This window comes from Arvicola amphibius, chromosome 2, assembly GCF_903992535.2.
Source record: "Arvicola amphibius chromosome 2, mArvAmp1.2, whole genome shotgun sequence".
NCBI lineage: Eukaryota > Metazoa > Chordata > Mammalia > Rodentia > Cricetidae > Arvicola > Arvicola amphibius.
The window spans coordinates 117,524,431-117,551,933 of NC_052048.2; the positions used below are offsets into that span (position 1 = coordinate 117,524,431).

General features: G+C 40.5%; 1 protein-coding gene across 7 annotated transcripts in view; it reads left to right on the forward strand.

Moving 5' to 3' along the window:
• The first annotated feature begins 8,488 nt into the window (after nucleotides 1-8,488).
• The window catches only part of Thada (THADA armadillo repeat containing), a 301,348-nt gene continuing 282,333 nt past the window's right edge, over nucleotides 8,489-27,503 (forward strand). For 4 of the 7 annotated variants that reach the window (XM_038318638.1, XM_038318640.1, XM_038318639.1 and 1 more), the window contains exons 1-11: nucleotides 8,489-8,617; nucleotides 10,480-10,579; nucleotides 11,699-11,793; nucleotides 12,785-12,915; nucleotides 16,493-16,641; nucleotides 16,744-16,776; nucleotides 17,019-17,067; nucleotides 19,953-20,140; nucleotides 22,334-22,428; nucleotides 23,488-23,708; nucleotides 25,651-26,342. In XM_038318638.1, the coding sequence (XP_038174566.1) occupies nucleotides 10,504-10,579; nucleotides 11,699-11,793; nucleotides 12,785-12,915; nucleotides 16,493-16,641; nucleotides 16,744-16,776; nucleotides 17,019-17,067; nucleotides 19,953-20,140; nucleotides 22,334-22,428; nucleotides 23,488-23,708; nucleotides 25,651-26,342 (1,729 nt within the window). In that variant the 5' untranslated portion in view covers nucleotides 8,489-8,617; nucleotides 10,480-10,503. Of the gene's footprint in view, nucleotides 8,618-10,479; nucleotides 10,580-11,698; nucleotides 11,794-12,784; nucleotides 12,916-16,492; nucleotides 16,642-16,720; nucleotides 16,777-17,018; nucleotides 17,068-19,952; nucleotides 20,141-22,333; nucleotides 22,429-23,487; nucleotides 23,709-25,650; nucleotides 26,343-27,503 lie in introns of those variants that run through there. The other 3 variants (XM_038318644.1, XM_042054483.1, XM_038318643.1) reach the window with 3 other exon arrangements.

Sequence of the window (27,503 nt, forward strand, 5' to 3'; positions counted from 1 at the left end):
GTGATGTCGAGGTTTGTCCTCAAGTGTGAGGGAGTTTAGAGCAATGCCTTCAGAAATCTTGATAAGGTCATTCAAGTTGGAGACAGGTGTACGGGGAAGAAAGAGGCGGGGACTGTCACACAGACTACGGTTATGTCTTAGAGGGAAAGGATGAGAATTGTTGAGAAAGTCTGATGAACATCTGAAAAGTTACTTATTCATAAACAGCTTAGTTTTGTGTTCAAATTGTGTTAGGTCATTAAAAGAAAATAAAACTTCAAGAGTCACTAGAAGAGCTCTGGAGATAGATCAACCGATAAAAGACAGATCAACCTGAGTTCAAATTCCCGGAATCCACATTTTTTAAAAAAAATCTAGCATTCTCCTGTGATGACAGCAGTGCTGAGATGGGAGGACCCTTGGAATCGCTGACCTCCATCCTCTGCAGCCCCCGCTGTGATCTCATCCAATCCCGAGCCTTGAAATACCAGCAGCCATATCTCCTTCAGTGCAGACTCTCTGAGTGTCTGATGGATGGCTAAGGGGTCCCCAGTGCCTCCTGCCTTTTGCACTGAAAATTATATGCAAATATATCTTAAATAAATGATTACTTGAAAAATGAAATTTATGCCTTGGCAATGCTGAAGCATGTATGGGCAGTCTGCATATGGTGGTTCTGTTGAACTTGTCCATATTGGGTTTATTGGTCTAAGTTGATGAGGATGACTGACCAGGTCTCTTCCTCAAATCATTACTTAGTTAATGATAATTAATGTACTTTATATTCCAAGGGGTGTCTGTGAGTGATTTATAGTACCATGATGGCCAGCTTCATAATATGACCCTCTCCTGATATTGGTCACCTGCTGCTGTGCCTTTATACAGACCTTCCTACACAGAATCTGGATTGTCTTTTAAACCCATTAGGATGCATTCCAAATGATGGGCTGTGTGAAAGTTACTGAAGCTTCTATCAGGATTTCTCTTGTTCATTCAGAGGAAGGCCGGCCACTGTGTTTTAATATAGGGGACAGGCTTGAGTTACGGTAAGGGGACTGGTCTTCTGTAAGCAACTGTCAGGAAGCACATCCTTGGCCCCAGCCAACCCTTCAGGCAACTGCAGCCCCAGCTAGCATAACTGTAACCTAATGAGAGCGTTTAAGTTCAAAGTACCCAGCCACATTGCTCCCCAATTTCTGACCCACACAGAAACAATTAAATGTGTGTTTTAAAGCACTGATAAGTAACAGAAATACTTTTTACTGACTTTGGGATAAATTTATGTTAAAAACACAAAATAACATCCAATATATAGCTTATAGTGTATCATTCTGGATTTCATCTTAGATATAAAACTATTCCAAAAGGCTTTCACAGAAACCATGAATATACATTAACTTGCATTGTTGGCATATTATTGTATATTATAATCTGGGGGGTGGCTAGGATGGGGACTAGGAAACTGGGAGGTTTTCTTATGCTTTCTGTATGGAAAAAACGTTTGTAGGAGAGCCTTGCCTTTGCCTGGACAGTTGAGCTGGTTCTCAAGGTTGGCTTTACATACCGGCAGAAATTGTGCAGGCAACTGAAGCCTTTTCTTGTGGTCTGGAAAGGCTGGATTTTCATTATTCAAATGTCCTTATGAATGCAAAAAATTAATTGTATCTGAAAACATACTACTTTTTTTAAACAACACCTCCTTTCTTTAACTAAAGGAAATGTGTTTTCTAGAGATGGAATCCAGGGCCTCATGCATGCTAGAGAGATGCTCTGCAAAGAGCAGAGACCTCCAGGTCTTCTCTTCCTCTCTCTTTTTTCTGAGACAGAGTCTTGCTACGTAGCTCTGTATAGCCCAGAATAACCTCCTGTGTAGACCAGGCTGGCCTCAGAGACTTGCATCATTTCTCTAGTCTTTGCCTCCTGAGTGCTGGGATTTCAAGCACGTGCCACCTTGCCTGGCAAAGTTATTATTTTATATATTAAAGTATAAATTAAAACAAACTTAAATGACATAGCAGAAATAGGATAAAATCAGAAGAAGTAATCTACATTGTGTATTTTTATTTAGTATTATAAATACCCCTAAGTACGTTCAAGCCTCAACACTGCAAAGTAAAATGATAAATATTATACTTATCAGAATCAGGAAAACAAAGTCTCAGAACTTCTGATTAATGTTTCAAGAAGCATTTGTTTTGGTCATGTATGTGTGCTACAGGGAGCCCCCCAGAGATGACCACCCAGACACTGTTTACAGCCAACTGAAAGTTTTTTCCAGCCATCTGGGACTACACTCAGGCATTCCGGACTGAAGTGCAGCCCGAGTGTCCAGAGCATGGGGTTTTTGAAGGCAAAATCCACACTTTGGCATCCGCTCAGCAGCTAAAGGGGGCTTTACTGAGCAGTTCGCTGGAGGGTGTTCTACAGAGGCAGGCAGTTTATCAGAAGCTAAGACAAGCTAGCTAGTGCATCTTGACCCTGGGTTTCTAGAATAGAGCTGATAATTTTCCATGGGATTCTCCATCAAGGAGATCAAATTCTAGATAGGCCTGAAATGGCCTCAGCAAGAATACAAGATGGATGAACCTCGGTACTGTCTTGCCATGTCACATTCCCCACTGGCTCTATGGGCATGAGTCATATGTTACGGTTTAGCGGACATAGATGGTCCTAAGGACCAGTAGCTTAATTCAGTTATTCTTTGTGATGTAGTTGAGAATGCAGGGTTCAATCGTTAGCCTGATCAGAATAAGAATCAACAGTCCAGCTAATGCTGATAGGAAGGTGGTCAGCCATGGGGACCAGGTAAGAAAGACTGACACCAATTATCTGATCTGTGTTTCCTTTTATTCCCCCTTTGAGGTTTTCTCTGAGTGTGGTTTCCCAGATTGGCTGGCATGGAAACAACAATTTTCTCCTAAGACCATGCAAAGTCTTCAGTTCTGTAGAACTACTTTTGTGAAGGAGTCAACTTGGCTCTCCAGCCTGGAAACAGGATTCTCCAAATGATCTAGGTCTAGGTTGGTCAGGAACTTGAGTTCCTTAAAGTCTTGGCTCCTTGGTTCCCTGTGGGGCTTATGGCAGTTGTACCAGCTATTCCTGCCTCTTCTAGGATTGGGAGCAGAACTGGAGCCCTTTTGACATTCGTTAACATTGAGTCAAGGCCAAATGAGCTTTGTCTCCTCTTCTCTATTATAGGCCTATCCCTAGGAATAACATATAGTGTTCGTTATCATAAGCATAGCATGGAGGTGTGACTTTCCAGTGAGTGGGAGGAGATACATTTAGTCAAACTGCTAGCACAGACAAGCCAGGTAAACTGTCATGATACAGGTACCTTGTCCAAGGCAGGACATGCATAAAATTGTTGTCCCTGAAGGCCTTTTTCTAGCCAGTCTTCTCCACAGCCTGATGTACTGACTCCCTGCTCCTCCTCTAGACCCACATCGTTCTATCCTAGAATGGCCATAAGAGAGCAGGGGTCTACCGAAAAGGTAAGAGGTTCCCATCCCCATTTTTTCTGAATTCCCACATCCAGATTTGAGGCTGATTGGATTGTGTATCCTGAGTTAAGAAACTCTGGGTAGCCCTATCTTTAAGAGGTCTAAGGTCCATGCAATGGTCCATCTGTAGTAGTCCTTGGTGGCCTTTCTTTCCAAGAGACAACACTAGATACTTTGACAACAATTGGGGTGGTGAAGATGACTGGGTATGGCCCCTTCTGGACAGGTTACAGGGTCGTGTCAGGAATCCTTTTTATTCAAACTAAGTCTCCTGGCTAGAACTTGTGGGTGGACTCAGAGGTGGGAGACGACAGGATTCCCTTTAGTCTGGTTCATGGCAAGTTTCCTGCAAAGCCTTTAAGGAATTGAGAAGGGAGTGATCAGACATGGGGACTATCTCAGAGTTTGGAGAGGACAGGAGGTGGTCTCCCAAACATAACCTCAAAAGAAGTACATCTGGCCCTGATCAGGACCAAGGGGAAGAGGCTGGCCCAATTTTTTGTCAGTTTTTCAGGACCAATTTGATCAGTCTCCTCAGTTCTATTCACCTTTTTACCTAACGTGAACTCTGGGGCCTACATCACAATGTAATTCCCAATTAATATTTAATAAGATTTTGAGACACTTTGGCTGTAAAGGCCAGGCTATTGCCAGACCCCAAAGCTCAGGGCAGTCCAAATCTAGGAATTATTTCCTAAAGAAATTTCTTAGTAACTATTGGAGCAGTCTCTGTTTGGGTGGAGTAGGCCTCCATCCATCCTGAGAAGGTCTCTACAAATGCCTGCAAATATTTATAGCCAAATGAACAGGCCTGATTTCAGTAAAGTCCAACTCCCAGTGCTCCCTAGGCCCATTTGTTAAGATATTTTGTTTGTGTTCAGACAAATAAAACTTGCCTGGAGATCAGAGGGCAGAAGTAGCTACTAGTTAATCTTAGAGGCCAGGCAGTAGTGGCACACACTTTAACTCCTGGGGAGGAGGAAGCAGCAAGATCAGTTCAATGCCACCCTGGCCTACAGGAGATTGAACCAGTTTCAATGACAAACAGAGCCAGGCAGTGGTGGTGCATGCCTTTGATCCCAGCACTTGGGATCTCATGCCTTTGATCCCAGCACTTGGGAGGCATCATCACCATGTATGCTCCGGCAATGCTTAAGTGTGCATGGGCAGCCCATTTATGGCGGTTCTCCAGTTGTTCCTATCCTGGGCAGTCCTAGATGCTTGTGTTATTGTCATACCAAAGGTTCCACAGTCTTCCTCTATGCTGTCTATCCAGCTTTTTGGGGGGGCTTTCCTCTCTGTCTTATCCTGTGCACTTCTCCAAGCAGTGCTGTCTTTAGGTATCTGTGGTCATTCATTCTCATAATATGGCCAAAATTTCTCAAGCACCCTTGCTGTATCCTGTAGTTTACTTTCTTCTGTAGATGGAGATGTTTCTTAATATCATCGCTGTGCAGCCTATTCCTTCGTGTGACACCTAGAATCCTCCTGAGACATGCCATCTCGAACACATTCAGCCACTGTTCTGAGAAGTGTTTCATTGTTTAGGTTTCGGAATTGTAAAGAAGTCAGCTCAAGACAAGTGTCTCACATACTAGTAATTTTGTTGTTGTTGTCATGTCTCTTGCTGATCTAACCTCTTTTAGTGCCTGGAATGCAGCCCTCGCTATCCCTATCTGCCTGACATCTGAAACAGTTCCCTCCTTTGAACTGAGGTTTCCTCAGTTGACTGTTTGCTTGAGGTTCAGATTCTTTATTAGTGTTAAAATCCTTGTGCACCTTCCCACGTGTTGTATTTCAGTCTTCTCAATGTTTACTTTCATACCAAGGTTAAGAGGCAGGCGGATCTCTGAGTTCGAGGCCAGCCTGGTCTACAAGAGCTAGCTCCAGGACAGGCTCTAGAAACTACAGGGAAACCCTGTCTCGAAAAAAAAAAAATACTTGGGAATATTAAAGGCACATGCCTTTAATCCCAGCACTAGGGAGGTGGACACAGGAATATAAGGTAGGTGGAGACAGGATCTCAGGCCCATTCAGTCTGAGGATTGGTAGAGACAGGAGCCCCAATTTGGTCTGAGATTTAGTAGAGGTAAGAAATGTCTGGTGGCTGGTTGCTTTTCTTCTCTGATCTTTGAGCTTTCACCCTCAATATCTGACTCTGGGTTTTTATTGTTAAGACTAATTAAGATGGCACTTCGCCCACTTCCTTGAGCCTGGAACCCTTGTGTAGGAGCTTCCTTCCCTACTTGGGGTTTCCCTGAGCACAGGTGGCACATCTAAAAGAGATTTCTTTAATTAGTCTTTCCAAATTTGGAACAATACTTAGGTCTGAGGAGTTAAGAAGTTTTTGTGGCGGCCTAGCTGGATGACCTCATGGAGCTCTACCACCAGCTGCCTTCCCAGACTCTGTCCTGCAGCATCCACCAGCCTTGCTTAGCCCATTCCGGGTGGTCCAGTAAACGGGTCCTATGCAGGGCCATTAAGATTTCGAGTGTCCCTACTGGTTTTAGGGCCACTTCTTGGGGCAGCCAAGTCAGCCGCTCTGTTGCTTCTGGCTTCTAGGGAATCTCCTTATCGGTGTCCTCTACAATGAGCAATGGCTAACCTCTTGGGTACCAGATAGTTTCCAATAGGGCTAAGATTAGTTTTCTATTTCTAATTTCTTTTCCTGCTGAGGTTAGTAATCCTCTTTCTTTATATAGAGCCCCATGGGCATGGGCCATGGAGAAAGCAAATCTCCTGCCAGTGTTTATGGTGAGAGCCTTGTCTTTCCCAGAGAAGTGGGAAATACTTGAGTCGAAGGTAAAGTTTGTTGAGATGAGGCCCTCTGCTTAAAGACTGTATCCAAATAGTCTTATCTTGGGTCACCAATGCTGTGCCCCTGCATACCTAATCCCATCTTGGATGAAACTGCTCCCATCTGTGAACAATACCTCGTCTGGTATTGCCAATGGTACGTCAATCAAATCAGGTCAGTAACTTCAGGAGAGTCATGCCGGGGATCTGAGGAGTTGTCTAGTAGGAGAGTGGCAGGGACCAAATGCGGGGTTGATCCAGAAGCAGGGCTTGCTACTGGGTCACCTGGGCATTAGACACACATCTCTTGGGTATTCCCCTCAAAAGAGCCTCAACAGAGTGTAGGGTTATCAGGGACAGTTTGTGGCCTAAAGTTAATCTGTCAGATTCTTTTACCAGCAAGGTGGTGGCAGTAAGGGCCTTTATAAATGCTGACCATCCAGCTGTGACCAGATCAAGTTTCTTGGACAGATATGCCACCAGTCTTCCTCAGGGTCCCAGGGTTTGTATGAGGACCCCTGGGACAACACCTCTGGCTTCACCCATGCACAAGTGGAACAGCTTAGCAATGTCTGGGAGGGCCAGGCTGGGGCAGGCACAAGGGCCTTTTTCATGGCTTTGAAGACCCTCTGCTCATTCTCAGTCCATTCCAAACACTGGGTACCCCTGGTGTGGCATAGATGGGCTTGGCTGCTTCAGCAAACCTCGTTATCCATGGCCTGCAGTATCTACCTGCTCCCAGGAATTCCCATTACTTATTTTGATCAGGGAGCAGAGATCTCCTTCAATTGCTGACTCTGCTGTGTTTGAGAGTTCTCTGCTGCTATCTGCTGTGCTCCAGATTTCTCCTGCTTTTTAATTCTTTAACTGGCAGAGAAAATGAACACAACGCAGATCTGTAGACCATATAATTTCAGGAACCTCAGATTGTATCAGTAGTTTATTATTGTTAGGAAAGCCCCAGGCACACCAAAAGGGCAGGGCCACTGACTTGGTCCAAAACGACAGTCTTGGCTCACTCAGCTCATGCTGGACTATTGGATTGCTGGCTGACATTTTCAGCATTTCTCAAGAACTTGCAAAACTATTTGTGTCTGCCAGGATGAGCCCTTTTCCTACTTTCCCTGCCTCTGGCAGAAGAGGCATCTGGCTCCCTATTGACATGCACGTATGGTGCATACCAAAGCTAATGCGAGCTCCTTTTCACCTGTACTTGTTATGCATCTCAGAGTCAGAGTGCAGGCTGGCATCCTGGTCCTTTGCACTTCCTCCTCTGCCCTAACTCTTAGGCAGCTCCAGTTCACATGCTTCAGTATCCATGGCCATGTCTGCTTCCCTCCCCCCCTAATCTGGACTCCTCCAGAGCAAACGTCCAGAGGCACTAACTAGCATGAATGCATAAATGTAGTATGGCATATTATTATTATATGTTAACAGTGAATCAAAGAATTACCATCACCCATTTTAGGTGGGTGACCCCAAAAGCAATGCTAAAATATGCAAATTGGTGGATAATATACACAAAATCAAACAAGCTATTGTTTAGTGATACTTGTGGCAAAATCACAAAGAAAAACTAAGCACAGTAATATAAAATTGAGAAAATTTTGAAAGCTTAAACATCCACCCGATGAACCTCTTTTTCATTAATTCCCCCCCCCCACACACACACACAACGAATGCGCTTCAAGATAGCTTCTTGTCTGATTTCTAATCTTGTCCCCTGCCCCAGCTCCTACTGCCGTGATAGGTCTCCAGTTTTTACTCATTTTTAAGGACTGGACTGAGTGACAGTTTGTGAGCTGTGTAAAAGATATACTCTAAGGCAGCTTTCAAGGCTCGGATGGTGGAGTTCAAGTCGTTGCTTGCGGCTTCAGTTCACTGCAGGGCTCAACAGTCGTCGCGGGTAGTTTTTGCCCTGTCTCTGAGCACATTGAGTGTAGAAAGTCTGGATTGAGACAGAAATGTGGTACTGACACCTAAGGGGCGTGGAGGCTGCAGCCCTGCCACCTAGAAGAAGGTAAGGCGTGTGTGACGAACAGCAGCCCGGATCCCAGGAACACTGATCCAAAACTCTGCTGTCGCGGTCTATCCGAACCCACTCGCTAACGAACGCCCTCTCTGATGACATCACAGCTCTTCCGCACTTTTGATTGGCGGAGCGGCATCCGGCTACTCTCGCGATATTTCCTTGCCAGATCCCGGTTTGCTTTCCGGCGCCGGGAACTCCAGTTGTGGATCGCGAGCCACGTTACGAGCTACCAGGACGCTATAGACTAGACGGGCTTCCGGGACTCGTCCAGAGGCGGCGACTCTTTGCAGACGTCCCCGGGCACGAGGTTTGGCTCGCGAGTGTGTTCCCTGCCAGGCGCGCGGTCGCGTGGGACCGACTCAACACAGCGCGGCCGGGCCAGCCTGCAGGGCTTCCTGGGGGTGCCAGCCTGTGGCTCTGGTCGCTTAGGTCTCCATGGAGACAGGCCTTTAACCACTTTTTCGCCTGTCATTCTTCGGACTCCACGTGGGAATCTGAAAGACGTAGTTGGGAGGGAAGAAGCAAATGGTACCAACGAGCTGAAAGTCACCAGGCTGGACAGGGGTATTTCCCGCACTGGGGAGGCCCAGTTCGCCAGAACACTCGTTTATTCATAGAACACGCAGAATCACCGAATCTATTTTCTGTGCAGTCCCCAGGACTCCGGGATCAAATACTGCTGCAAACTTGTCATTTACCCAAAATGTCTCCAATTTCCTTCCTCAGTACCTTCTCACTTTGTACCCTGGCTGCTCGTTTAGGAAACTACTTTCTAAATTTAACTAAGAACTTCAAATTCTTCCCTTGTTGTCTGCTAGCTGTGTTCATTCTTAACCGTTTGGTGGACTGCTCACTTTACTGTATTGACTTTTTGCCCAAATGTACTATGAAGTCTTTAGTATCAGGATCAGCCTGACACATAGTCGTAGCGTTCACGTTTAGGTAATAGGTGGTCCACCTTTTCGCCATTAAAGGTATTTGCCCCTCCCAGAATGTCTCTAGCAGATATTAATTCCTTGGTTTTGTCCAACAAATGTTTATAAAACATCTGCATGCCTGAATGGTGAAAGAATTGAGAATTAAAACACTGGACTCACCATTAAAATTGCCACTTTTTTGGAGTTTGCTAATAAGAAAAACAGACAATACACAGATGTTCGAGTACATGTAGTTTCAGGTAGTAATACATGCTGTATAAAGTGATGGAAGGGGTGTATATCAGTGATGACATTGTAGGTCAAGTGACAGGAAGCTTCTCAGGTGGTATTCAATCACAAACTTGGATAAGAAGAAGTATGTCTTGCCGTATATGTGGGACAGTATTAGTGGACAGATCTGGAAGGCTTATGGGTGATAACAGGAGCATCAGGAGCTGTGAGTGCTATTAAGGTGGCAGAGCAGATTGCTTTGAAATGAAAAACAGAAAGCTGGGTTTTCAGGCTTTGAATACCAACACCCAAATTTGGATATTAATAATTAAATTGTACTTACTACCATTGGAAACCCTTGAGATCATAAGTAAGTGCGTGTTTAGACTTTGTTAGTGTTTTTAAAGGATTACTTTGATGATTGACAAGAATGAATTCTTCAGAGGCAGTGAGGGTGGAGAGGCAGTTAGTAAGCTGAGTCAGGCCTATGGGTGAAATTATATTGAGTCAGACTGCCTGGGAGAGAGTCTGAGGGTAGCCCATTCCTCATTGGACCACAGAGGTCTTTGACTTAAGCTGGAATTTGAAGCTTTTGTCAACCTTCTAATCCTTCAGTGGGACAAAAGAAATTTCTCCTTCAAAGCAGCAGCTATTTTAAGCACTGCATAGTGAGATTCCTTTTCAAACAATAGCAGCAAAAAACACTAAACAAACAAACAAACAAACAAGCACAGGTTTTTTTTTTCTTTTTCTTTTTTCTTGTAAACCAGATGTCCTCAGCTCAATGGTTGTCAGCCTGGGGCAGTTGTGCCCTCTAATAGTGGCACTGTTGGGAGACATCTATTGGTTGTCTTAACTTGTTGGAAGTAAGATGCTCCTGGCATCTAATGGGATAGAGCCTGGGACACTAAGCATCCTATAGTGCATAGGACAACATCCTCAGCAGTCATGTGGCCTAAATGTCAGTTTTGCAGGAAAAACCCTCCACTGGACTAACATCTTAAACTCTTCTTTCTTTCAGAGACTACTGTTTGTCCTGTCTAAAATGGGTGTGAAGAAGAAAAGAGAAATGCAGGTTGCCGCACTGACTGTCTGTCATCAGGACCTGGAAATTTTGAGATGTAGGTGATTAAGTTTCTTTAGTTTAGTGAATGAATTTGCAAGTTTATAAGCCGGGTATTTAAATCTCTGGGACCCTCTAGAATATAATGCTGAAATTCTTAGTGTTTAATTTTTTCATTTTTTGCATTCAATTTTGGATAAAAATAGTTTTGTCAAATATTATTTGTGCTTAGACTGAGTTCTGCTTGCTATTTTGGTTTCTATACTTTTTAAAAAAATTATGTATGTATGTGCACCATGTATGTGTATGCCTGAAGCCCACAGAGATCATAAGAGGGTATCAAATCCCCAGGAACTGTAGTTATAGAGGGTAATGAGCTGCCTGGGTTCTCTGCAAGTGCAGCCAGTGCTTTTAATGGCAGGCCTCTGTATCTACTTTTACTTTATTATTTATTAATCTTGTGTGTGTGTGTGTGTGTGTGTACGCGCACACGCACGAGTGTGCACGCTCTTATTGCTGTTTACTTTTTTGTCAATTTGAACTAGAGTTACCTGGGAAGAGGGAAGTTCCATCAGAAAATACCTCCATCAGGTTAGCCTATAGGCAAATCAGTGTGTGTGTGTGTATGTGTGTGTGTGTGAATTTCCTGATTAATGATTGATGTGAGGAGGACAGGTGGTCTTGGGTTGTATAATAAAAGCAAGCTGAGTAATCCGCGTGGAACAACCAGTGAACAGCATTGCCTCCGTGGTCTGTGCTTAGGTTCCTACCTCCAGGTCTCAGCCTTGAGCTCCTGTCCCGACTTCCGCTAGTGGTAGACTGTGACCTGGGAGTTGAAAGATAAAATAAACTCTTTGCTCACCAGGTTGCTTTTGGCCATGGTATTTGTCACAGCAGTAGAAAGCAAACTATGACAGCATGTGTATATGTGGACATGCACATGCCCTGACACAGGTGTAGAGGTCAGAGGACAATGTTGAAGAGTTGGCTCTTCTCCCTCCACTGCATGGGTTCTGGGGACTCAAACTTAGGGTCAGACTTGGTGGTAAGCCACTCACTGCTAACCCATTCACTGGCCCTGGTTTATATCCTTAGTGGTTTTGTAGCATGTATATAAGGAAGGAATAATTAATCCATATGTAGCTCCATTATTGAAAGTTTTGTTCCTGTTCCTTAGCTTTTGCTGATGCGGAAGGGAAAAATCTAGCCTCTTTGTTGTTACATTGTGTACAGCTCACTGATGGAGTGTCCCAAATCCATTCTGTGAAACAGGTAAAGTGGACTTTTTCTTCATGAAGTGTCTTAAATATTATGCTATTATGGATTTTAAAAATGAACTGACAGTTTTTGGCTTTAGTTATTTAGTGCCAATTTATCACCAAATGATAGTTTTTCCTTTTTCTGTTCACTGTGTACTGTGTGAGCAGCAATAGAAATAGTAAATAAGCTTCCACCATCATTGTGATTATAAGTAGATAGGAGATAATTGTGTGCAGTTTTTTAAAATTTTTAATTCTTTGGTTTTCCTGAGACAGGGTTTCACTGTGTATCCCTGGCTGTCCTGGAACTCACTCTGTAGACCAGACTGGCCTCAAACTCACAGAAGTCTGCCTGCCTCTTTTCCCATGTGCTGGAATTAAAAGTGTGTGCCACCACTACCTGGCAGTTTTTTAAAAAAATTACTATTAATTTTGAATCTTTAATTTCGGCAGACATATTTGAAAGTTAATTTAAAATATAGATTGTTCTTATTTGTGTTTCAGCATTTAGATTTTTCACACATACACACTTTGAAATCAGTTAAATATATTACTCACTTCTAAAGAATGCTATGGATTTTCTATATTGCCCTGGGGCATGTGTGTGTGTGTGGCTTTTTTTTTTTTTTTTAATTTATGCCCTGGCAGTACTGAAGCATGTGTGGGCAGCCCATATATGGCGGCTCTGTTGAACTTGTCCATATTGGTCAACATATGGTCTAAGTTGATGAGGACGACTGACCAGTAGAATCAGTCTGAGAATGTAGCTCCATTGGTAGAATGCTTGCCCCGGTTTGCTCCTAAACACTGCATAAATCAGACATGGTGGCACATGCCTTTAGTCTCAACTCTCAGAAGGTAGATGTGGGAGTGTCAGAAGTTCAAAGTCACTCTCCTTTTTCCTTTCAAAGAAAAGGAAAATGACTTAAAAGAATATTTGTAATCATCTTAGTTTGATGTATTTGATATTAGAATTGCTTTGATTTTTTTTTTTTAAATTATAGATTGTGCCTTTTCTGGAGAAGGTAGATAAAAATGGTATGTGTGATCCCGCTATTCAAAGTTGTTTGGATATTTTAGCAGGCATTTATTTTTCCTTGACTCTGAAGAATCCCTTGAAGAAAGTTTTGATAAGGTAAGGAAAAGAAGAGAGTATAAGTTGAATGCTACAAAAAGTAGCATTCTGGAGATACACTTCATTAGTAGTGCTTACCTACCTAGTCAGGTGAAACCTGGCTTCCATCCCCAGCACTTAAAGAAAGAAAGAGAAAAAAAAGCAAAGTTCATTCACTGTTTTGGTAAAATTAAACTAAAGTATATTACTACAAGTTTCTTTTCTTTTTTCTTTTTTTAAAGATTTATTTATTATGTATATAGTGTTCTGTATGTATGCATGCAGGCCAGAAGAGGGCACCAGATCTTATTACAGATGGTTACAAACCACCATGTGGTTGCTGGGAATTGAACTCAGGACCTCTGAAACAACAGTCAGTGCTCTTAACCTCTGAGCCATCTCTCCAGCCCCCTACAAGTTTTATTTATACTCTCTATGTATCTGTCTGAGGTTTTTAGAAAGCAAAAAGCCTTAGGTTATAGGATTAAAAAAAAACAAGCTGCACATTTATTTTTTGGGCCCCAGTTCACTGGTTTCTGGGTCAGTTCTTTTACATGGATGTTTAAATCTATCATCTTGCTTTTTTCCTCTTGTCCCCATCTTTTCTAGCAGATAGTACAGTATTATATGCTTCATATAAAGTATTAAGTAATACAGAAGTCTAAAAAATTAAGTGAAGCTTGAATTCCACCATTTCTGCCTTGTTTCATTAGGAAAGGGTTGTCACTTTAAGTTTGGTTTTTGAAACCTTTTCTTTGGGTTTAACATGTATACTGTGCTTTGGTTTTAATATTTTTACGTAAATGGGATTATACTCTACATAATACTCTGAAGGTAATTTGTTTACTAAAGAATATCTTGGAGGGCTGGTGAGATGTTTCTGTGGGCCAGGATAATTCTCATCAAGCCTGATAAGCCTAAGTTTTATCTTTGCCTCTATGTGGTAGAAAGAGAACCAACTCTTACAAGTTTGATGTCCATATGTGTGCTGGGGTACCCATGTGTAAGCAAACAAACAAGCAAATAGAACATCTTAGAGAAATTTCTATATCAAAATAGCCCTTTTAAAATGTGTTCATTTATTTTTTGTTTTGTGTGTGAGTGTTTGCATTTATGACTGTGCATGTACTCCATATTATGATATATCAAAATGTATATCATGATACATATTATTTGGTTTATTTAATCTCCTTGCCATTTATGAATATCCAATGTTGTAGGTTTCATTATTTCATCGTTGCTGCAGTGATATTATTTACAAGAATTACTAGAGTGGGATTTCTAGACCAAAAGGCCTATTTTGTAGATGTTGTTGACTGTTTTTCTCCTTAGCTATTTATTTATGCTTCTCCAGCTGTGAATGACACTACTTATTTCTTTGTGTCCTTCCAGCACTGGATGATACCAGTTTTTACATTTTTAAAACCTAAAGATGAGAAATTCTATTTTATTATCATTTGTTTATCCCAGACTGTTAATGTTGAACTTTTCTTGTTGCTGGGTTTTGACTCCATGAGGTTCCTGTATGTTAAGCAGATACCCTCCCATTGAACCACGTCGCCAACTCATGGTTGAACATTTTTGCAATGTGTGGAGTTTGATTACCTTTTAAATTATTATATATCTTTTTATTGTCTTATAATCTTTTCTTGATTTATAAGTGCTTTATATAGATTATGTGCCAAATATATTCCTTTATTTTTCACTTTCTGCATGATAGATTGTCTTTGTAAAAATCAAAAAACCTTGACCTTACTAATTCTTTTCCTTATATAGATTTCTAAACTTTTTGCTCTGCCTATTTATGTTTTCTCTAATTCAAGATTGTTTATTTATCTGTCTTACTTTTTTTGTTCAGTTTTTAAATCCATCTACAATCAAGGTTTGAGTATTGGGTGAGGTAGGGATCTAGTTTCACTAGGATCTCTGTTATCCCCAGGTTCTTGGCTCATGCATTCCCCTTCATATTTAGAATACTCCTTATCATTATATATTTTTATATAAACTAGGTTTGATAGTTTTACACTTGTGTGTATTCGTTATACCAATACCACTCTTTTACTATTTTAATAATATGATTCAAATACAGAATAAGTTACCTTTCTACTAAATTATTTTTCAGAATATTCCAGTTTTTAGATTATTTCTTCCATAAAGTAGTGAACTTTTCAAATAAAAAATGTATGTTTTGATTGACTATAGTAAGGAAATTTTTGTTAAGTACTTACTGTGTTTCAAGCACATTTCTAGGAATTGAGGTTAAAATGAATGTAACAGCTTATATTTGTGGAGTCTTAGATGCTAAGGGAAACAGGACAGCCAACACCATGTACAGGATAACAGATGGCTCAAGAGCCGTGAAGAAAGTGGAGAAAGGAGCATTAGCATGACTGTGTTTACTGTGTGGTTGGTCACATCTCACTTCTTCCTTCATTTATAGTATAGTGATATTTGAGACTGACCTACAAGATTTGAGGTGATAATTATTTGGTATTTGAAGGAAATGTGTTTCAGATGGAGGAAATAAGTGAAAAGATTTTGAAAAGCTCTCAGAACAAAGAAAAGTCGTATAGTCAGAGCTAAGTGATCAAGGATTGAGATGAAGTTAGAGGGATAATGGTGAGGGAGAGAGGCAGGTTTTGAAATACCTTGTAGTTTACTGTGAGCTATGCTTATTAGTGCCACTGCTTGTGGAACTTGTTAGAGGATCACAGGTCAGTTCTTTACGTCTCTGCATTCTGCATTTGGCAAACTCAGGTCATGTATTGAACATGTACAAACTTGTTTTCTTTATTATTGTCCCTTAAACAACAGAGAAAACAACTGTTAATATAGCATCCACATTGCATTACACATGCCAAACAACTTAGAGGTGGTTTAAAGTATATGGGGGAATATGCTCTGTAAGTTATACAGGAGGTCGACTGTCCCCCAGTTTCTGTACCTGGTTGGTTCTGAAGCCATTCTCATAGTAATTGGTGACTGCATTGAGCTTTAGTACTATTGTGTAAGCTGAGACTGAGTATTCATTTCCCGGTCACCCAGACCCGAATAATCACACAGAAACTATATTGATTACAACACTGTTTGGCCAATAGCTCAGATGTATTTCTAGCTAGCTCTTATAACTTAATTTAACTCATTTCTATTATTCTACGTATCGCCTCAAGTCTGGCTTACCAGTAAGATTCTGGCATCTTACTCCTTTGGCAGCTTACATGGTATCTCCTTCACTCCATCTACTCTTTCTCTATATCTCTGTTTGAATTTCTCACCTGGCTTTACTCTGCTAAGCCAATAGCTGAAACAGCTTTATTCATCAACCAATAAAAGCAATACATATACAGAAGGACCTCCCACATCACTATTGCTCTGGCTACTCTGTTGAGAGAAGCCTGGGGGATCAGAAACAGCAAAATGGAACCAGGGAGACAGATGAGAAATGGTAGATAGGGAATTTTGGTGATGGCAGTATAAGGTTATAATTTCAGAGCTGTATTTCGAAGGTATGGTTCAGTGTTTAACATTTGTATATTTCTCCTCCCTCCAAACTTAACCCAGCGATACAAGCTTTTCATTCTTTGCTTCTTTTTTACAGCTCACTGAATAGCCTACCTAAATTATTTCTGACTGAGGCTATACACAGTTTTACTTCTCACCTTCAAGAAGAATTAAATACTGCTGACTTATATTCTTATAGAAAAGTAATCGACAATATATCTTCCTGCATGGAGAACTTTAACTTGGGTAAGCCAGTACTTTTCCTGGCTAATGTCTGTCATTAAATCACTGTTTTTAAATGTTCATTTTGGCAAAAATTCCTTAGCATTGTTATTTTCGTACCTGCAGGTAGAGCAAGTGTTGTCAATCTACTTGAAAATGGTAAGTCTTGATATTTTCTTTTGCTCTGAGGGGTGACAGTTTCTGGAGTGGTTTTGAAGCTGACTACTTCCCATTTCTTGGGAGAATTGGAGTATCTCACATAACTAAAGTACACCATGCTACTTTGAAGTTTCTGCTTCTCAGTGATATCATTTCTGGTAGACGTTTGAAAATGTTCCTGGTGCTGAAGCTGGAACCCAGTTTGGATTCTAGTTTGTCATTAAATTCTATTTTTTTTTCAGTGCTTTATTTTCTGCACAAGAGTTTAATTGAAATCCTGGAAGAAAACAGGCAAGTGCTGTATGTTTGTGTGCTTGTGCATATGTGTGTGCACTTTTGGGCTTGTCTCGTACAGAAGAAACTTTCTTAATGGTCTCAGAATGTGCTGTTTCCGACATTTAGCATGATTATTTAAACTTTTTTTTAGAAGTGATGTGTGTAATTTTTAATTGATGTTTTTGAGACAGGGACTTACTTCATAAACCAATCTAACCTCAAACTTGTAATCTTCCTGCCTCTCAGGTCTGAGATTACATGTATGTATCACCATGCTCAAATAATAATTTTTAAAAGATCATTATTATGAGAACTATTGAGAAAGAGAAAAATCGTTTCCTCTACCTTTGAGTGTTTGATATTTTCATGGGTGAAATTTCTTATTATCTTTCTGAAGATATTACTAATAGTTACCTTTTTTTTAAAAGTTTTCTTAGATTTACATAGTATCTGGTTTTTCTCAGTTTCTTTTTTCCTCCTGTTTGCTGTGTTTGTTGACTGTAGTTTTGGCAATAAACCTTCCTCAGAAGTCTAGTGATATTGGCTGGTCAAATATTCAGGAATAGGTTATTAAACATTAATGTGAATCTGTGCACATGGGTGGGGTTGACTGCAGGTTTGGTCTGTTTCTTGGGGAATCGTTTAAGCCGTGCTCTTGCTCCTTGGGGAGTAGATTTACAGTAGCATCAACATCCAGACTACTTTAATATTCTTACTGCTGAGTGGCCATATAAAGCTGAGATCTTGGATTTTGACAGCCACCGGGCACAAGTTTACCTATTTTTCCTTTCTGCAATACAGCATAGCTGCCTTACGTATTTGCACTGTTTTCCTGACAGACACTGGGCGGTTGTTACAGTTTGTTTCTTACCATGTAGCTCAGACTGCGCTTAAACTGAAATCTTCCTGGGCCACTACTCCCAGTTGCCTTGCCTTGCTTTACATTCTGCACAGGTGAACTAGCTGTCCGCTGTCTTAGAGGTTTGCTTTAGAGTGCTTATTCTTTCTAAGACGTGTAGTCACGTTTCCTGTTTTCTGCCCTGCATTTACTTCCACATCAAGGCCAGCACTAAAGTGCCCATGGTTTCTAAGCCTTTTGGAGTTATAACTGAGGTTGCGCCTGGGTTATTCTCTGATTTAGTGTCCATCTTTCCATATTCTGCTACGTTAGTTACCAGTAGTTATATGCTTGACAGCTTCTAAAATACTGCCATTATCACCTCGTTCCTTATGTATCTGTTTAATCATGGCTGCTAGTTTAGGAAAGTTCTGGAATGGAGTAGAAGTATTAACTGTATGCCCACTTTAACCTGAGGTTCTCTCCTTCAAGAGGAGCTCCTTTGTCTCCTTTTTAGACTTCTTGGCTCATCTCACGGACCAGGGTCTATTCCTCCAATTTTATTTCTTCCTACTATTTCTTTGTTGTCAGTCACTGTCTATATTATATTTAGGATTTTCAGTTAGCTCTTCTTCCTTAGTAGATTCATATAGTCAGTTGGTTCCCAGATACTTTGACTTGACAATTTTATAGGTGTTTCAAGTTCAATGTATGCAAAAGAAAATTCACTGTCTTAAGAAGATACAAACCCTGGTCACTTCCATTCTACTTTCTGTCTCTTTGAGTTTGCTCATCTTTGATACTTCATATGAACAGAATCATGTAATATATGCATATTCTTTATATATATTTGTGCATGCATGTAGATTCATTGTTTATATATATTTGTGGTGACAGGAATACAGTTTCATTCTACAGCCCAGATAGGCAATGAGTTCATGATTTTCCTGCTTTAGTCTCCTGAGTGCTGAGATTACAGTCATATATCATCATGTCCAGCCTGATGATATATTATCCTTTTATATCACACTTATTTCATTTGGAATGTTTTTAGGATCTGTCATGTAGTAATGTGTATCAGAATTTTATTTTTTTTATAGTCAAATATTCCACTGTGTATATAGGGCACATTTTGTCTATTTATTTGTTGACCTTTTTTTTTTTTGGCTCTTTCTACCCTTTGGCTGCTGTATAATGCCTGCTGTAAGTATTTGTATATACAAGAGCCTGTTTTAGTTTTTGTTTTCTTTTCTTCCTCCACCCTCATTTATTTGTTTTTCTAAATAAGGTCTTGCTCTGTGGCCTCAGTTGGCTAGAATCTCAGCTGTAGCTTAGACTGGTCTCAGAGTTGTATTGTGGCAGCTCTGTGCTTCAGCCTCCTATGTACCTCACACACTTGCCTCTGCTTTTATTATTGGAGAGATATACCTAAGAGTGGACTAACTGGGTCCTATGCTAATTTTGTTTTGAGGAAGTTAACCTATAGAATATAATTTAAAGTATCAAGGGAGAGAATTAGATGAGAATAGAGAACTAAGTGAGACTGAATCTTGGGGAGCTTTGACACAGAATAGGATGGGCAGGGAATGTCTCAATGTCAGAGGATCTCTTTAGTGTACCTGAGGCTTTGGGTTGGACCTTCACACCAGAGAGAAGGGGGCGGGGCATGAGAGGGAAGAGTGGAATAGTTAGATGGGTAAATAGATTGGGGGAAGAGAACAATCTAGTCATGACTGAGGAGAAAATCTAGGACAGCATGTTGAAGGCAGGTGGAAAGTATGCATACATTGAGTGTCCGTGCCTGTACGTTGTCTCATTTTTCTTTTTAAAAACTTCTTATCTATGCCCTAAAATAGGGAGTAAGGTTAATCTTGCTGAGAAAGAGGGGCCTATTGCTGTAAGAATATTTAGGAGTTTACATTTAGTGTCTATGTAACTGGAATGCTTATCCCAAATTGATTTTGGCCCTTGGTTGCAGGAATGTGCTAGTTTTGGAGAGGATAGAAGTGGTGACATTTGTATTTGAGTTTCCTTTTGAAATCCTTTTTTTTCTTTTTTGTAGAAAATTTTCTGGAAATCATATTGTTCAAACACAGTTAATGAATGACTTGTTGGTGGGTATTAGAGTTTCAATGACATTAGTACAGAAAGTACAAGGTCTCCAGAGTGATCTTGGGAATGATTCTGGCTCTCCCATCTGGCAAACTATGTGTGGCTTGCTGAGCGTTTTCACCAAGTTTTTAAATGATGGTAAGTGTGACAGTGTACAAAATGATGGTCATAACTGCATACCAGTAGCTTTTTCTATATTTGTAATTGAGATGTGGGACTTTAATCTTTGGGGAAATGACCTGAACTACATGATTTTAATGGTTTTGTTTGTTTGTTTGTTTGCTTGCTTTTGGCTTTTCATATGTATGAGTTCAGCAAGGGAGGTTGAACTTTTCCCAGTTTGCATGTGTTTATATATGTGAGCATGTTTATTGTGAACAAAGGAGAAATACCAGTACTCATTGTTGGAAAGCCACAGGTGTTAAAGTTATCCTGAACCTTGCCAGCTCAATTGGCAGAGCCTGAGACTCTTAATCCCAGGGTTGTGTGTTCCAGCCCCACATTGGTCATCAGAATGTAGCATAATTAAGAAGGTCCACGAGAGCCTATAATAAAGGATAACAGATGTTTATTGGGGAACTCTCACAATAAGAAAGCCGCTGCATTCCTCTGCTCTGTGGACGCTGGGAGCTGCGAACCCAACTTCTGCCACCAACCAAGCAAAAAGGAAGAAGGGATGAGCATGCTTGTTGTCTGTGCTCTGGGACCTCAGACCACGCCCCAATGGGCTGGTATCCAAAAGGCTGTTGGCTGAATGAATTCCCACAACACCACCACAGACTTTAGAAGAAAATTCTTCAGAAGTAGTTACCAATTTAAGAAAGGCTTAGAAAGATGAGTTTAATTCTTAGTGGTATTATATTCAAATAATGACAATAGTTGTTGACTATAAACCTAGTTTCTCCCTATATCTCTTCTGTCCATGAGAACTATACCACTAAGAAGCTAAACAGAAGAAAATAAATTTCTCCTCATGAGAGTATTTCAATTATTACATTTAAATGCAGTAACATGGTAGACTGTTGAGTCATCTCTCCAGGATCAGATACAAGTTTAATGAGACATTATTTTCTGAAAAGTTGATGGCACTCCATCAGCGCCATTCGTAGATAATTCAAAGCTTGTTGTGTTAGTAAAGTGTTTAGCTGCGAGTAACAAAAATTGATCCCGAAGTTTAGAGGCAGATGACCCAGAATTAATGCCACCAATGTCGGACCCAGCTCTGTGTTTCTGCTGGGGCATTTTTATCATGTTACTGCCTAACCGTGGTCCTGCTACTCCTGTTTGGCATCTGTCTGCTGTAGCTGCAGGCATCACATGTTTGTTCAAGGCAAGAAGGGCCTTGTATCTCTCTCTTTGTCTGTCCGTCTGTCTCTCTTCCTCTCTTTTTTATGTCTGAGTGCTCTGCATGTGTCCCTGAATGGCAGAAGAGGGCATCTGAGCCTATTATAGATGGTTGTGAGCCACCTTGTGGTTGCTGGAAATAGAACTCAGGACCTCTAAAAGAGCAGCCAGTGCTCTTAACCACTGAGCTATCTCCCTACCCCCAGGGACTTGCATCGTAATCAGAAAACTAATAGATCCAAAGGACTTCTTCCTATAGCTCATTGTCCTGAACCCCTGCAGTGGCTGTCTTTAGTTTCAAGGAGTATTGTGGAAGCAAGAATCCTGCTTTTTGCTAAGCATATGGCTACCCAAAGTCAGTTTTGTTCCCAGAGAGGAAGGAAAGAGTGGATATTTAAGTTAAGGTGTTTGTCATACTTCTTAGTCTGAGCTGAGTAATTCACATTACTGGAAACTAATGTATATGCAAACGAAGAGAGGGTAGCAAATTAAAATTGTCTTATCACTGAGTACTGTGCCAGAAGGGTTTCTGGTTGACAATGATGTAGATTTTTTTCATACAGACCTTAAGAGCGCTTTCAGGAATATTGTCCATGGAGTGGGAATTCAGGCATCAGTGTCGGGGAGGGCAGGGGCCACTGTTACCAGGTGTTCTAGTAGCTTGGATGTCGAGGATGAGCATAAGATGTTGGACAAGAGAGGAAGGAAGGAAGCTCATTCACTAAATATGTGCTGGGCTTAACTTCTTTCTCTTCATTCTCATTTAAACTTTATGACAGCTTGTCTGGTATGAGTTATTTTTTTCTTTTTCTTTTTTTTGAAACGAAAGCTGAGTTCCCGGGAAGTTAAGTAACCTGTCTGGATCTAATTACCTGGGAAATGGTTGAGCGGAACTCTGGGACTGTCTGACCCAGAGCACTCGCTCTTTCTGCTACACACCAGACTGCCCGTGCTTTGCTACATGATGGTTGCTTCTTCCTCCCATAGACGACCTGCTGCAGACTATTCAGAGCACGTCCGGATTAGCTGTTATTCTTTTTGTAAAGACCATGATCCATCCACCTGAAAAGCTTCCTGAGTTGGTGAGCGCTTCTCCTTTTTAGAAATTCCCTTCAATGAGAATTAGAGACATCAGTCTGTTTTAATTTAAATATTTTAGTGGTTACTATTTTACAGTTACTTATCTGTGGTGTGTGTCTGGGCACACGTGTCACAATGTATGACAACGTGTGGTAGGTGATTCTGCCTTTTTACCACTTGGATCCTGGGGATCAAACTGAGATTCTTAGACTTGACATGTTTCTGCTCACTAAGTCATTTCACTGCCCTCAGTTTCTAAAATGCGTTATCTGAATTTTTACAAGTTTATGTGGCATTGTTGGAATTTTTCCAATGGCTCTTTTCTCTTATAATGATAATTCTAAATATGCAAATGAAGTGGTGGCAGGATGATGACAGTAATAACAGCTATCTGTAATTCAGTTTTGCAGAGATAATTACTATTAGTGTTTTGTTGACTCCCCTCCTCGTTTCTTGTAGGGCTGACTTTTTGGTTCTGTGTGTCTGTAGTAAGAGATATTTATAACATCACAACTATGCAGTGACTAGTGTTTAAATGCATGGCAGTAATTTTCCTATAGTCTTTTTATTAAGAATAGACTTTATAATATACTTAATCATACTTTATCATGTAATATAAGAGGCATGTTTGGGTCAATTTTTAGTGAATTTGGTCCCTAAGGAAAGTGTAATTTGGTAATGTAGACCATTGTCTTTGTATTGTCTGCTAGCATTCTTCCCTCCTCTCAGTATATTATCTAGAAACTCCGTTTGTCTAATTAAACATCTCTGTATTCTGAGATCATACAAAATAATTATTATTTTATGCAACTGAATTTTTTTCAGAGCTCCCGTAGAAGCATCCTTTTGTCATCTGCAGGTGCTGACCTTTTGCCCCACCAGTACTGTCATCAGCAGGCAGATTTATGCGCTTAGATTTAATTGTTTTTTCTTTTAAAGTTAGTGTAATAATTTTAATGTTTGTGGCTGTTTCATCATTACTTTTCTTAGAATATTTTGGCAAAGAGATTTGTAGGTTTGCATTTGAGAAACTTATATATTTTTGCCTCTGTTGTTTCTAGATTAGCAGCCTGCTTCTGCAGTCAGTTGACTGCACCAGCATCCCTGAGTGGTTCATGGACAGCTGCAGGAGCCTTTGTTGTGCTGACGTGCCAGCATCAACTCTCTTATTCCTGTGTCAGGGAACACTTGCTATGTTGGATTGGCAGGATGGGAGCATGGGCCCAAGTGGGGAGGCTTTGCTCTTGGATACTGTGCGTGTTTTGTTCACCTTGAGTTCACAGTAAGTTTTTGTTTTGTTATCTCATATTTTGTTTGTTATAAGACATTTGAAGGATACAACTAACCCAACAAACTCAGTTCAATTAAATGTGGTAGGATGAATTCTAAATTAAAATTGATGAGTGAGAATAGAATAGACATGAGAGATAATGAGAAGGTAATGAGAATGACAGTCATAGGAATTACTGGTATAGGCTATCCTAATGAACATTTCTAATGCTTGCTTTTTTTTGTTGTTTTGAGTTACTCTTATGTTACTTTGAACTTACTTTGTGGCTAAGGCTGGTTTTGAACCCCTGATCTTCCTGCCTCTCCTTCCATAGCAAGTATACACTACTATACCCAACTTATGGTAGCATTAAAAAAAGATTTTATTTTTTATTTAATAATGTGCATATGTGTGATGGATATTTGCATGTGTGTGAAGTGCCATGGAGGCCAGAGGAGGGCAGTGGATTCCTTGGTACTAGAGTTAGAGGTGGTTGGGATCTGCCTGACATTGGTGTTTGGAACTGAACTTTGGACCTCTGAAAGAACAGTATGTGCTTTTAACTACTGAGTTATCTCTCCAGTTTTTAAAAACTTAAAAATTTGCGTTTAGGGATGGTAGAACACATGACCCTATTTTCAGTTCCTGGAGCTATACCAAGTCAAACCAAACCACAGAAAAATCCTATAAAAATGCCCGAGTGTATAATGCTTTAGGATTCATTAGTTTCATGAATTCTAGGTAATTCAGTATTTAGGTAATTCAGTATTTTTTACACATAGCATAAAACTTAATTTGTTGGATGAGTAAAGTGAAGTTTAGACACTAAATGCTCTCTTAGGAGCATGTTATAGTAAGGTAGTCACAGAGCTGAGTTCCTTTGTTGTTTTGCCATTGTGGCTGAAATGATCAAGTACTTAATATGTTAAAACAGAGTCTGGTGAGATGGCTTAGCTCTTAAAGGTGCTTGCCACCAAGCCTGATGATCTGACTTTGATTCATTGATCATACATGGTAGAAGGAGAGGACTGACTTCTGAAAGTTTTCCTACGATCTTAGCACACCTGCATGCAAACGCACACTAAATAAATAAATAATAAAAATTTTAAAGTCAGCCTATCAGAATTACTATTAAAATAAGCCAAAAGCTCTAAAATAATTTTTGCAAGTTGGAGGGATAATTCATGTACTATAAATTCACAAATGTAAAGTGCACAATCGTGTTTCTTTTAGTGTGTTTATGGACTTGTACAACCATCACCACAGTCAGCCTCAGAGTGCTTCCATCTTCCTGGATGGTCATGGTGGTGCACTCGGGAGGCAGAGACAGCAAGATGAGCTTAAGTGTAGCTCAGGTTACCTTGTGAGACCTTGCCTCAAAATAAATTTTCATCATCCTAAAACAGCAGATACCCAAGGCTTCAGGCTCAGCGGGTAGGAGACTTGCTGTGCACGCATGTGGACCTGAGTTCAGATCTCAGGCATCTCATGTGCCTTTAACCTCAGCGTTAGTGAGGACAAGTAAATCCGGGGAGCTCTCTGATCACTGTCTTAGCTGAAATGGCTAGCTTGTAGTTCAGTAAGAGACGCTGAAGCAAGATGGAAGAAGACATCTGGCATCTTCTGTGGTCTGTGCATGCATCCTCACACTCACTTGAATCTGTACCCCCTCCCCCCACAATTTAAAATACCCATGAAACCATCATCACAGTAAAGATAGTGAATAGTTCCTTTTTTTCCTAAAAGTTTTTTTGTATTCATTTTTTGTTTTTCGTAAGGTGAAAAAATTCATGTGAAAGTTTGACTTTCAGTTTGGCCTTCATTTGTAATTTTGTTGTTGTAAATTTCATTGAATTTTCTGTTCATTCTTTGTTTTTAAAACTTATGATGTCTGTGTAATTTCTTCTACCAAGCAGTTTATAATAATATATGTCATGGTTTATTTGTTCCCCAGGATTAAGGAGTCAACACTAGAAATGTTCCTGTCTAGAATCTTGGCATCTTGGACCAGTTCAGCCATACATATTCTTGGATCAAGTTCCCCAAGCCTAAAGGACTCTCTGAATGGGGGTTCCAGCATAGCTAGGAGACTTTTGGAATACGTCTATACACACTGGGAACATCCATTGGATGCTCTGAGACACCAAACCAAAATCATATTCAGAAATATTCTGCAAATACACCGGCTCACTACAGAAGGGGCAGATTTAGTGACCGACCCTTTCTTCCTGGAATTGACTAAGAGTCTTCTCCAGTTAGAATGGCATATTAAAGGGAAGTACGCATGTCTTGGCTGTTTGGTTGAGAGTATTGGAATTGAGCATATTTTGTCAGTAGATAAAACAATTCCATCTCAGATCTTAGAGGTGATGGGAGACCAGTCATTGGTACCTTATGCAAGTGACCTTTTGGAAACCATGTTTAAGAATCATAAGAGCCATTTGAAGTCCCAGACTGCCACCAGTACTTGGATGGATGAGTGGCATGAGACTTGGGTTTCTCCTCTCCTTTCTATACTGTGTGGAGGAAACTTGGATCAGAAGTCTTACGTGATCGATTATTACTTGCCAAGGTTACTCAATTACAGCCCTGAAAGCCTACAGTACATGGTGAAGATTCTTCAGGCATCTATTGACACTGAAACTGGTGAGAAATATTTTGTTTTAGTAGTTCTATTTAGGAGACTTAAGTGTAGGTCCCTGTGCAGATGCTTGTTATCTCCTAGTTTAAATATCTCCTGTCTCCCATTCTATAAGTGATAAAGAATGGTATTAATGATAGCCACTTCAGATTGAAACAGATTAGACTTTCAATCCCTGAGTGATGTTTTTGGCTGAAGTAGTTTTACCAAGCCAAAGAGTGATTCCAGCTATAAAATTTTGTTTCATTTTTTTAAAAGATTGATTTATATGTGTATGAATTGGTGTGCTTACCTGTCTAGTGTCTATATGAGCAACACGTGTGCCTAGTGCTTTTGGCAGTCAGAAAAGGCATTGGATCTTTTGGAATGGAGTTCCAGAGAGTTGTGAGCTGCCACGTGGGTACTAGGAATTGAACCTGGGCCCTTTGGGAGAGCAGCCAGTGCTCTCAACTCCACAGACATCTGCTCCAGCCCCTAGTCACAAGGTTTTAATTTATTATTTTGATCTCATACTAGAGTAATGGTGTATGTATTTTATATAATTTTCTTTAATTTGTATAATTTTATCCAAATGCTTGAAATAGCAATTAAAAATGCTTTAGGCTGGCTTAATAAAAACAGGTGAGCTTTTCACAACTTAAAGAACTATGTAGTCATTTAGAATAGGGGGAATATCCCACTGAAACTTAGAAGTGCTAAAAGAATCATGGTTTATAATGAACGTGTAGCCATATGGAGTGGTATATGTCTCCAATTCATGCATTTGGGAGACAGAGACAGGAGGATTGCTTCCGGTTCAAGGCCAGTGTTGTATACATCGAAGTTCCAGGTAGGCCGTGACTGTATGAAACTCTCTAAATGCATAGATAGATAGATTAAAAAAGAATGTGAGGTGATAACCCTGAACATGGAAATCTCAGAAAATTTCTTAACTTGGCTCTGAGAGGGAATTTCAATTTTGTACACAAAAATAATGTGTTATTTAATAATCGTTTACAGTTCTTCTTTATGAAGCTGTCCTGCAGTTAGCTTGTGTTTATTCTGTGTAAGGTGTCCTGCGAGCCTCAGCTTCCTATGCTGTATCAGAGCACAGAGGCCGATGTTCTACTGAAATCAGGAAGCCTTTGTGGCCACGTTTTATGTTCTTTATAAATGAGAACAACTCC